Genomic DNA, 12,314 nt, shown 5'->3' on the forward strand with positions numbered 1-12,314 from the left:
TGTGAAACAGTAGAGCATTTGGCACAAGTTGAATTACATTATTAACTATCCATTGCTGTTACACAAATAGCAAATTCTAGACTGCCAAGGAAATTGTAATGGGTAATATTATTATTAAGGAAGTGGGGATATCCAACTCTTACACATTGGGTCTTAAATCGACATGTGGATTCTGGTGGGGGATTGAGGATTAAACGTTGGGGGAGGGGGGCAATATCTGACTATTGAATACCATTGTTAAATCTTAGATTATCGTGGGAATTTTAGTTAGGAGGCTGAGCATGAAATTTGGGGGGATATCCAATTCTTGTGGATAAATATTATGTCTGAGATTGTAGTGGAAAATGTGGTTTGGAGATTTTTTTCTTTTGGAGGGAGTAATATCTAGGTTGATAGATTGAATATTAAATTTGAGGTGAGGAGATATAGAGCTCTTAATAAAGTGTAAAATCTTAGATTGTGAAGGGATTTCTCTAGGGTTTGAACATTATATTTGGGGACTATATTTAGTGATATGGTATGCACATGTTTCAGCGCCGAACATGGGAAAAGAGAAGCTGGAAAAGAGTAAATATCGAGGGATCCTATGAAAGTATTGAAGTCCCATTAAATTAATATTCTTGCAAGCCTTCAAAGAAATGGATATAAAAATTTTCTCACTCGCTTCACTCGCAATGTTGTGTTGCAAAAATGTGTATCTGGCATTTTCATGAGACGATTGTGAAGAATTATACTGTAGCTCCATTACAAGACAAACAATATTCTCAATATTTATTAATAATATAATTTCTTAAAATATAATGTTTAGTGTCAGTATACTGCTTAATTTAAAGCAGGTGAGTCAGTTTGATGATGTGGTTCTATGTGGTTCTATTAGCAATATTACACAGTGCAACAAATTTGAACTTTGTGTCTTGCCACGAGATGAAAGAAGGTGTTCTTTACTAAATCAAATATGCTGATTATGAAAATGAAATCTGAAATGTTCCATCATGTACCAATTTTTCTGGAAAAGATATGCCACATTTACCACTTAGCCTATATTGTATATGGTTAGCAATATATTGTAATTCATGAAAAACAATGTTGCAACTTTCGCGACACTTGGAAACGACTCCATTACAGTACAGGAGAAACCTGTAGCTGGATAAAATACAGATCATGGAAAAAAATTAATTGTTTGTATTACAAAACATAAGAAACGGTACGAGAAAGCTGTAAAAAGCTTGAAATGTACATACAAGTTAGAAACGTGTCTTGGAAACTTTTCGTTTGTGGGTGGATGGTGAAACTTCTTGTATGAGTGTCCAGCAGTAATCTGCCAAAAGGTTTGGTGACCATCTTCTTCCCTTATATTCTCTTTCCATGGCAGCAATATCTTCGTGAAATAGCTCACCATGTTTGTCAATCACATCGCTGAGATCAGGCGGGGAAAAAAGCCAAATGAGAATGCAGGAAATGTATTTTCAAAGATATGTTGCACCCCATAGCCTTGTAACAGTCCAACATGTTTTCCGTCAGTTCCCTGTAATTGTCAGACCTGACGTTACCCAAGAAATTGTTGCGTGCATCTTTGAACGGAAGCCAAGCTGCCTTCTCAGTATCTGTCAGCAACTCTTCAAAGGTTATGTCTTTCATCAAGTCACGAATCTGAGGCCCAATGGAAATACCTTCTTCAATTCTTGCAGTACTAATCGCAGGAAATATGAACATTAAAAATCCCTGCCATCTTTGTCCATTGCTTTCACAAAATTCTTCATGAAGCCCAATTTCAGATGGAGCGGTGGTAACAGCACACTTTGTCAACAAGGGGTTCATGGAACACATTTTTTTCACCCGGATTGAAGCTTTCTCTCAAAGGCCACTGTATCACTACATAATGGTCTTTCCATGCCCTACTGTTCCAGTGACACAAGAAACAGCAATATTTTGTGTAACCAGTCTGCATTCTCAGCACAAGCCCCAGAACTTTGAGATCACCACAGATTTTCCATTTATTTGCAAACAACTTCAACTCCACTATACCTCAAACAAGTGGCTATCTACCCCTTCCTGCACTGTCGAGCCCTAGTAACAAGCCGTGCTCAAAGCACCGCGACAACAATAACATGCAGTCGTGCGCTGATAAAATTGCGTTTCCAGAGACAACTTTAGGTGATAGCAAAAAACTGTTTTCACTAACGTCATCAGGAGACTGAACTCCATAGGAATCACAAACGTCATCAGGAGACTGAACTCCATAGGAATCACATGTTTTTGTTCTCCGGCAATTTTCATTGTCGCACAGTGTTATTCTATTATTGATTCCCTGTAGGCTATGCTGCAATAGTTGTACTAACTGTGTACTTCATAGTAATGCCTTGCACATTACTCGATAAAACAGGAAAATAAATAGTGTCAAATTCGCATTTCTAACTTATTGTTGCAGGGTAATTTTGCTTTAGCAAGTGAAATCTGCACTTAAGATGAAATCCATGTAATTATTGCTATGGATTTCTAAAAAAAATGTAATTACCCCAAGCAGAGGGGGTGAATTCTTTGAAGGAGGCACGTTATTACATTCTCGTCCCGGCCTTAGGAATTTCTAGCTAGGGTTCTGTAATTTTCGATCTTAAGTTGTATAAGACTTTGTGTTAAATATCCAAATTGTGGGTTATTGAAATCTTGTTCTCCAACCACAAACACTGTTTAAATACATATTTTATAATTATGAGACTTGAGATTGCTAGCTTTCAGTTATTTCGAAAATTTGAACCATTAACAAATATAGACAGTTTAACAGGCTATTGTATTAAAATAAAATGAATTATTACGTATTCGCCAAAATATTTTGAGGGGTCTAGCGGGGTGATGGAAACAGCTGTTTAAGGAGGATGGGCAGATCAAGTATAATGTTCAATAAAGCTTGAAAAAAACGTTACTTTCAGTAGACACGCTATCGTAATTAAATACTTCATGCGGATTACCACATGATTTTGGGGGGGGATGCATGATGAGATTTGGGGGGGATTGTTCCATTGGCCTTGGGGGGGATGGGCACCCCTGTTATTAGCAGTTGTTTTGTTAAAATTAAGTCAAAATTCTGACTGGCAAAATGGATGTCTGGATGTCATAGTTAGCTGATCAGGTTATTGAGTTCCCACAACAAATATTACTGAAACTAAATAGAAATATTATTTTAAAAACACTTCTATGCTGTGTGCCAGAACAGTCATGTCTTACAGCAGGCTAAAAAATACAGTGCATAAGAAAAATCATTTGCTCAAAAATGAAATAAAGTAGCTAACTAACTTTAGGGTCTGAGGGAGCTTTCAAACAAAAGTGACAAGTGACATACAACAGATGGCATGAGAATTTCACACCAAAGTGACAAGTACCGGGTGAATCACCTAAAACTGAAAGAAACACCATTGACATTCTAATTTACTCTAGTTTTATTTTGTTACTGTCAATAGGCATTGTTCCATTTGAAAAAAATTAACTTTCTAAAATAAATACACATTCGAATAATTATAAAAACCTGTGTATGGGCTACAATTATGAGCCCTTGGTTACACTTCATTTCTGTGAAAACAGCACATCAATAGCACCTTCCATTTCTGAAATATTTGGGGTGCAAGTTTTAGGTGATTCACCCAGTATAAGCAAGCATTCAACGCACATTCATACAACAAACTGAGGTGACACAATGCACAACATTGAGAAAACCGCCCAGTCCAATAAGTCCATTTTATGCACTGAAAGGCTAATTGGGACTTGACCTACAGTTTAAAATGGGATCAGAACCATTATGTGCCTCCAGTGGGTATTGAACCTGGGACTCGTTGATTACAGGGTGTTGAGACTGTGCCATCAGGAGGCACCTCCATAACTTGTTAAAAAGAATTTCATTTTGAAAAAAATATGTGAACAATTGAAAAATACTATGGTATTAAAAATTATTATAAGTGAGAGAATGGCTAATTAGCATTTTTATTTATTTATGACTTACTACTGTTGCAATAACTATAACTAATTTTTTTGAATTTATTAGATTTCAAAACAGATTAATTATAATTGTTCCTTGCATTAATCCTCATGTTTTTGTTAACAGACACAAATTACCCACAAGTGGCTAGAACCTAAAATTTGTCGTGATGATGATGTTGGAGCTGTCCAGCTTCCACCTGACAGTAAGAAGCACAAATGTCCTCCGTGCAACCCAGGTATGGAGTATCGTGATGGTCCAACTTGTGAGTTCTGTCTGAAAGACTATTATTCTGATGGAAAAACAGCTTGTAGCAAATGTCCTCCAAATACTACACCAAACTATGGGTATCAGTTTCTAAGGTGGACAGAATTACCAAAAGTAATGTCTACAACATGCATAGGAGCACAGGGTAAGCTCTTGTTTCTTTAATTCTTCAACGATAGAAATAAAGTTTAAAGTGGAATTAATTTTAGTTATTAAGTAGTTCGTATCCAGTGTAAGTGTACTGGTCATGGAAGTGTTTATAAAGTTCATCATCATAGAGTGGTGATCTATTGTGGTTTAATTGTTGATTGGTGCTTTTACTATGTTGGGAATGTTGGTAGAAATTAGTGGCGGCTCTAAGAGGAGAGCCGCCGTGCCATGGCTCTACCCTCAGAAAAAAAAAAGCACTTGCTTTGCCAAAATATAGTTAAATTAATACAGTTACGAACGAGGAGATTCGAATCTCGTAAGCGGTTGAGCTTATGGCTGCCTCAATTCCTGCGCCGCATCCCCAGCTGTTCTCTCACTTGCTCTGGGCCAGCATAATCTGGCCTGTGCGCAGAGGCATGCGCGGAGGCATGAAAAAGTCTCCGCAGTTAACAAGCGAGGAGGTGGTAGCCCAGTGATAGTCATAAGACAACCAACCGTGCCCCTTTTCGGCTGGCACGACGCGAGAGATTTTGCATTGTGTTGACATAGTTGCAAACTTCACAGAGAAGTGATTAATCCTGACCGATTTGTAATACTTGTTGGAGAAGTAATTCGTGAGAAAGATACTTTCCTGCATACTTGGCAAGAACAAACGTAATATCTTCCCCAAATTTATATAACCATTTAGATAGATGCATCTAAAGAGCCATCCAGACTTTTTTGTTATAGATTTCTTCCTTAAGAAAAGATATATCCCTTGCTCTCACGCACACAGACACTCATGTGTTGCAACTGACGTTGACAACATTGAAGATATTTTCTGTACAAAAGAGTTGCCTAAATATCAAAGGGAATTCGCATCACCAGGTGATTTTTTACTTTAATATTTGTAAAAATTCACACGAAAAATCTATCAGTATAGGAATTTCACTTGGAGATATAATTCAATTTCTTGCATTGAATTCTAAAAATTGTAGATCTACAGTTCATTTAGCAGATAATCATATTTCAGTTGTTAGTAACACCGATTGTTGAGGTACCGTCTGCCGTGCTGGGGTTGCAAATTATAAACAAATCAAGGCGAGAATACAATGATCGACTCGGTGTCTCTAATTGTTCAGTGTTTTTCTTTTTAGTGAAGTGAAAGTGTCCGATGGTGTGTGGAAGGAAGGGTAGTTAGTAAAGATGAGTCAGATTAGACCATTATTACCTACACCGTTTTCAAAGGTACTATACGATATTAAATTAAAAGTTAAACAATTTGGCTGTCCCACTCCAGATTTAAACATCAATTCTATTTAAAAATATCAAAAATATGGTAAAGGTGACAGGTGTCAAAATTTTAATAGTCGCATTTATTTCCTAGAAACTCTGGCCAACCTCCGCACAGCATGCTATGACGCCAGGGATTGCAGGTTCGAATCTCGGCCTGAGCATCGGTGTTCTTTGTGAGTGTTGACTCATCCTTATCTTCGCGATTAGCCAAAAGTAGTACAAATGCGAAGTAAAATAAACCAATCTTAGGAAGTCTGAATTTTTGTCTGCAATTTTAGTAAACAAAGTTCCATTAAAATTACCTCTTTCATTAGATTTCTATGACATATGCTAGCGAAAATTTTTCGATTTCTTGATCACGTTGGCACTACCCATCATACTAGCTGCCAGCCGCCACTGGTAGAAATTAGTTCATCACAGTTTTATACAGAATAATAGTACAAGTCAACAGTACATTATTTTTGTAGGTTCACAGAAACCACATCATGTAATATGCAAGCTTTAACATGTGCCATGTAACCATATTTTACAGCTAGATTTGTATAGGTTTACAGGACAAAACATTATATGTTGAAGAGATCTTTTCAGTAGAAACAGTAGTCTTTCTTCACTGAAAAAAAATTTGATGTAGGGCACCTACTTAGACAAATACTTGCTTTTATGATGATTTACATATGTTCTGATAATTTATTTTTACTGTTTCTTACAATCTATATATTTTCTTTAATAGGGGAAAGATGTGCATCAAACATGGGGTGGCGACTTGCTGAAACTAACATACAATCAGTTAATAGCCACTCATTTGGAGCTTATCTTCTGCTCTCGCTGAATGTGGCAGGTTTTAGAAGCAGAGGTGGTATCATAGGAGGTCAGAGGCGAGAATCTGGACAACTTTCGTTTACTTTTGAGCTTATTTGCAAACGGAAATGTGAATTCTCTTTCATGCAGGTAATGTTAAATGCTCTCAGTTTTACATCAAAATCAAACTATTTTCAGTTTCTATGATCTTGTTACTCATAATTTATAAATTATAATCTTCTGCAAAGCATTTAAATATCATAAAGTTCTCATCATTCTCAAGAAACACTGTTCATTCATATTGTTTCAAAATAACCTTAGCAAAAAATATAAATTAGGACTTACAGCTAGACTGCAATTACTACAATAATAATAATAATAATAATAATAATACAAAAGTCAACAATGGAAGGCAACTAAATTCTCATTTTTATTACATGATTTTCTTTATATTGTTTTTCACATAGTCACTTCAGTATTATTACAATTTAAAGCAGGACATTTGATTTTGATTGATTTTGTTTATTTTACTTCATTTTTCTGCCACTTTTGTCTATTTGCAAAGATGATGATGAAATTGATGAAGGGACATTTCACAAAGAACTCCCATGCCCAAGCAAGGATTCAAACTTGTGACCTGTGGTGTCGTAGTGTGCTGTGCTAACCACCCTACCATGGAAGTTGGCAGAAATTTTTACTGGGGGGGGGGGTTAGGCCACTGATTAAACTTGAATAGTAGAAATAATAATAATTATTATTATTGTGGTTATGATTATTAGCTTCAAATAATGAATATTCTAAACTAATAACAAGAAAGCAATTTTACTCAAAGTTTATTATCATCATTATTATTATTCTTTCCTGGACCTGGGAGACTTTTTGAATATCCAGCACAACTGTTTTTCATTATATTTTTTACCCTTCATTCTCTTAGTGTTCTGAAATGCATAGATATTTTATTAATTTTAACACATCTGTTTTATGACAAAAATTTAGAAGTTATAGTCATATAATTTATATCGTGTGACCTCTCACATTAAACTAGTTTTTTGAAATTTTGAAAAATGTTGAACCATTTATTCTTTGAGGTATGATAACCTTCAATGCAAATTGTCAAGATTAATGATATAATTTGGAAGAGATTCAGCATATGAGTAAATTTTAAAAGAATTGTTGTCTGCATCAACAAATTTAAACCACATTATGAACTTTTGTTAGTTGAATTATCTGTACCTTTGGAAATGTGGTTAGGATATGGTATATAATCTTAACCCCTCCAAAATAAAAAAAAACTATTCCTATCACTGCTAAATTTACCTCTGTTTTTTTACCTGTGTGTGTAGTTTTGTTTTCTTAGTGTGATATGTAATATACTAATTACATCATATTATATTTAGACCTCGCAGAATAGAGGAGTAACTGCTCTAAAAACCTGGACAGGGCCTCATAAGAAACAGGTTTTCACATACTCTGTGATGCAGAATGACAGTTACACTTTCAGCTGGGCATTCAGGAAAGTTCCTCTTGAAGAATTTCCAAATGGCAACATAGCATCCGAGAGAGAAATGGATGGAGATATAGTGAAAATTTATGCAATTAATGTTACAAATACAATAGATGGAGGAGCTGCAATGTGTTTTCCATGCTACCAGGTAAGTAAGATAAGAAAATGTGTTTTTTCTAAGCATTCACATCTTAATTCAATTTCACCTCCAATATTACAGTTGCAGGGTGTAGAAAAAAGACCTAATGAAAAGAAACAGTCATAATTATCCAATGAAAGCAGATATTTAGTTCATTCAAAATGGAAATTAAATGAGAACTCGAGGGATTTATGAAATGGTGTGTTCCATGTGAGACCTCTCATATGTATTTACATGATGAAGTCTACACACAAAATTAGTCACCACACAAGCTCGTCCGCTACACTTTCAGTTCATTTAAACTTCACAATTGGCAACTGTGAACAGGAGAAAAATAAGAGAATGAAATGTTGCTAGAGCAGACCCACATATTCATGCAAATCACATTGCTGTAGCAAAATGTTTCTCAGAAATTTACTTGTTTTGACAATATCATCAAATTGAGTTCCCAAATGTTGTATGATTTTCACATGTTGTAGAGGAAGATGAGGAAAGCATTTGAAAACGAGTCTTAAATAATATTTGAAACTTTGAGATTGTAATTTTGATGTTTGTAAGTCAGGGAAACCATTAGTTTTTGAGAAAAATGTTTGTAAAAAGTAAGTTGTGCAAGAGATCATGCTTGTACGTTGCAACTTACAATTTCAAACATGTTTGAAGCATTTTTTTTATGAATAACATACTCATACAGGAGAGCAGGAAAGGTACAGGAATACTAAGGCAGCTAAATCTGACTGCTAATAGGAACATAATTAATTTTCATGGAAAAATAAGAACACCAAACCTAACTTTTCTAATGCAATCACATTAGCAAATCTGTGAGCACGATCTTTCACACACAAAATGAAATTTCAATGTAAAAATAATGCAAAAATAGGTTATCATCAGGGAGCGGAAGTTGATGAAATGTCATCTTTTATCTGACATCTCGGGCATGATGCCCATTAAATATACACAATATTACACTTCGTCTAGATCCCAAAAAAGGTAATTTTCAGGTTTTAGGTCATTTTCCCTGATTTTCGACATTTTCCTGTCAATTTTTGCAATATTCTGTGTATTGTTTCGTCATATTTTGTCACTTCTTCCATTTTGGTAATATTCTTGAGTATTTTCACCAAGGTGAACATAGGCCTATATATATATCTCGCAGGATTGCAATTTACGAGCAAATGAAATGCTGAACTGGTGACAGTCTTTGTTGTGTCGGGGGCAAACTCAGATTTAAGATCACATAAGGAGAGGCTGGAAATGCCTTGGCCAGATGGTGAAACTCGCAGGGAAATTTTTCTGGAGAATTCCATGATTTTCGAGCGGGGAGGAGGGAAATCCTCATTGCATATTTTAATTGAATGTGCATGTGGTATCATTGGTGCATTTTTTTTAAAGCAAGATTGCATTTTGTTTAATTTCCTTTTCATTTCAATTTTTAATCTTAAACTAACAAATTTAATGGGTCATTTTTACACTTTTTACATCATTTTTTCCCATTTTTTAGGACATTCTATAGGCCATATACCTATATTTTTTAGGTCATCAACTTCCGCTCCCTAGTTATCATGCAAATCATAAACACAACAATGCAGGCAATAGTTAAGAAATGATTGCTCGATGAGAAATTTGTATACAGGTATATGCTAGTGTATGAGATGAAAAAATCATTTTCAACAAATGACACACTACATATCATTAACCTCCTGATATGTGCTTGAGAGATGTAAGAAATCAGAATACTCCAATCAGAACAAGGGCCAATAACCCACATCATTATCAGCCTGTAAATCTGTCATGTTACAGATTTTCTTATAAATAAATATACTAGTGAATGGTAATTAATAAGGTTTCCAAGTTAAAAGTAGCTTGTTTTATGTTTGTTGTAGCATGTTATTTCATGTGACAATGTTTACTTTTGCTGAAAATAACTGAAGTTTATCATATTCTCATTGTGATACATCATATTTCTAACACTAAAATTCTTCACTGAAGCACACAAATCAGATGAGAATTTTTTTTCTGTCAGAACGTTTTGCCTTTTGTAACTCTTATATAGTGGCCGTGGTGGCTCAGTCGGTAATGCATCTGACTACCATGCTAAAGGTCCCGGGTTCGATCCTCACCTGGTTCAAATCTGGGAACTTGTCTAACTTTGGAAGCGGCCCCGGTGCCCACCCAGCATCGAATGACATGGGTACCTGGGGGAAACCCTGGGGGGTAAAGGCGGTCAGGGACGTGATGCTGATCACATCACCCCCACTCACAACCGGATCAAGAAAGTGTGAGGCAATACCCCCACACCCCCTATACGCCTTCATGGCATGGTGCTAAGCACAGGGGAGCACTATACCTTTTTTTTAAACTCTTGTATATGATAATGCACTAATTGGATTTGTTATTAACAGGAAACTGATGATGATGAACATTGTATACCTTGCCCAGTTGGTCATTACATTGAGCCAAACACATCCAAGTGCATTCGATGTCCACCCAATACCATTGTTTCAGATCCATTAGCTTTTGGAGAAGATTCTTGTGAACCTTGTGGTCCTGGTCTAGTCAGTACTGATGGAATATCATGCACAACAAATTGTACATTTGATGCAGATGGAATCCAGTACAATCTACAATCACTGCCAGAGTAAGTAAACTTGAAATTTATTCATAGATAAGTGCTCACATGCATGTTGCTCTTTGTCTCTGTGGGCCTCCCTGATGGCATAATGGTAGTGTAGTTGCCTTGTAATCAAGGGCTCCCTGGTTTGACACACGGTGGAGGTGCATAGTGGCTCCGCTCTCATGTTAACTGTAGGTCCAGTCCCAATTAGCCTATCTGTTTTAAGTTACAAGTGGACTTAAAACAAAACCACAAATTTCTCTCACTCAACTTTCTCACACACTCACAAAACTCACTCTCTCTCTTTCAACTCACTCATTCAACTTTCCCTCACACATTCACTCACTGACCCACTCGACTCTTTCTCACTCACTCTGTGAATTTGGTTCCAAGTCTAAAGATGATCTTGCTATAAGGTTGAAACATCAGGTTTATGGTGTGTTTATTTGAAGATAATTAATAAATTCTGCCTTGGTCAGCATTCTTTTTAAATGTGTACATGATCCACATGTTTACGTACTTGTAGTAGAGAAAGTACTATTACATAAGCAAGCTTATCAGCATTATCATATTAATAATGTCAATGCGTAAAGCAATGTCTCCTTTTTAGTGTACTACAGTGAAACCCTGATTGTAAGTTCCTGGATTCTTACATTTTCCTGCTTTACACATTTTACTCTTTCACAGTCAATAAAAATGTAAATTTTTCCAGATTATATATTTTTCCGCTTTATAAGTTTTTGAGCCATAGTTCCCCAAAAATGTATAATTGAGGTTCCACTGTAATGAACAAACTGACAAAAAAGTACCTTTATGCAATTGTCACACCCATCCATCAGACACAGAGAGATATAAAAATAAAATTTGGATTAATAACACCTACATAATACTCCTTTAATATGTTATAAACTCTTAATGTTTGTCCCTGAGTTTCAGCAATTGACATCACATGATCTTTCGAAACTATTAAAGCTGCAGAAATGAAATTAAATGTACTGGAAGATATATCAAATACTGACTTAATGTAAGTTATCTCAGTTGATCAATCTGGCTGTCTGTGGGAGTCAAATAATGAAGAGTTAACAGTGTACATCACTATGTCCTATCAATGGCTCGTAAACTACCTAAGCTATAACAGGGTGTCTATCAGTCAAGAAAGTCAAGAAATTATGCTTATGATCAATAATTTTTGCTATATTTTTACAGTATAGTGAATTCACATTTTTGTATACCTGTACTGGGATTTGATAAAATTGAATATTTGGAAATCTAAAATTGTATTGAGTTGTAGTTTAAGATTTGTTCACTTTGTTTCTCAAGAATTACATTCTTGAAAGTGTGAAGTTTTGTAAAAAATATTAAATAAAGTAATGTGGCCATTTCCCATCAAGGATGAAGTCTGAAGCATTAATTTTTACATGCATTAATAATTAAAGCTACTCTAAATCTTTTGTTAAAGTACAGCTTCAGTGTTCATCTTAACCAGCCTTGTGGAAGGGTATTTACATTCAATAAAAATATCTATTTTCTTAATTTCCAACTATACCTTAGTAGGGGGCAATTAAATAAATGTTAAAAAAGGTCAAGAAAAAGGAAAGAAAGG

At 35.4% G+C, this 12,314-nt stretch overlaps 1 protein-coding gene across 2 annotated transcripts in view; it reads left to right on the plus strand.

The window, feature by feature from the left end:
• Positions 1 to 12,314, plus strand: part of LOC145983980 (endosome/lysosome-associated apoptosis and autophagy regulator family member 2-like) — an 83,151-nt gene that overhangs the window by 59,666 nt on the left and 11,171 nt on the right. For both annotated transcript variants that reach the window (XM_083117220.1, XM_083117221.1), the window contains exons 7-10: positions 4,094 to 4,379; positions 6,390 to 6,607; positions 7,855 to 8,109; positions 10,500 to 10,735. In XM_083117220.1, coding sequence (XP_082973346.1) covers positions 4,094 to 4,379; positions 6,390 to 6,607; positions 7,855 to 8,109; positions 10,500 to 10,735 — 995 coding nt within the window. The remainder of the gene's footprint in view (positions 1 to 4,093; positions 4,380 to 6,389; positions 6,608 to 7,854; positions 8,110 to 10,499; positions 10,736 to 12,314) is intronic.

This window comes from Lepisma saccharinum, chromosome 2 (assembly GCF_977018435.1).
Source record: "Lepisma saccharinum chromosome 2, izLepSacc3.1, whole genome shotgun sequence".
NCBI classification, from domain to species: domain Eukaryota; kingdom Metazoa; phylum Arthropoda; class Insecta; order Zygentoma; family Lepismatidae; genus Lepisma; species Lepisma saccharinum.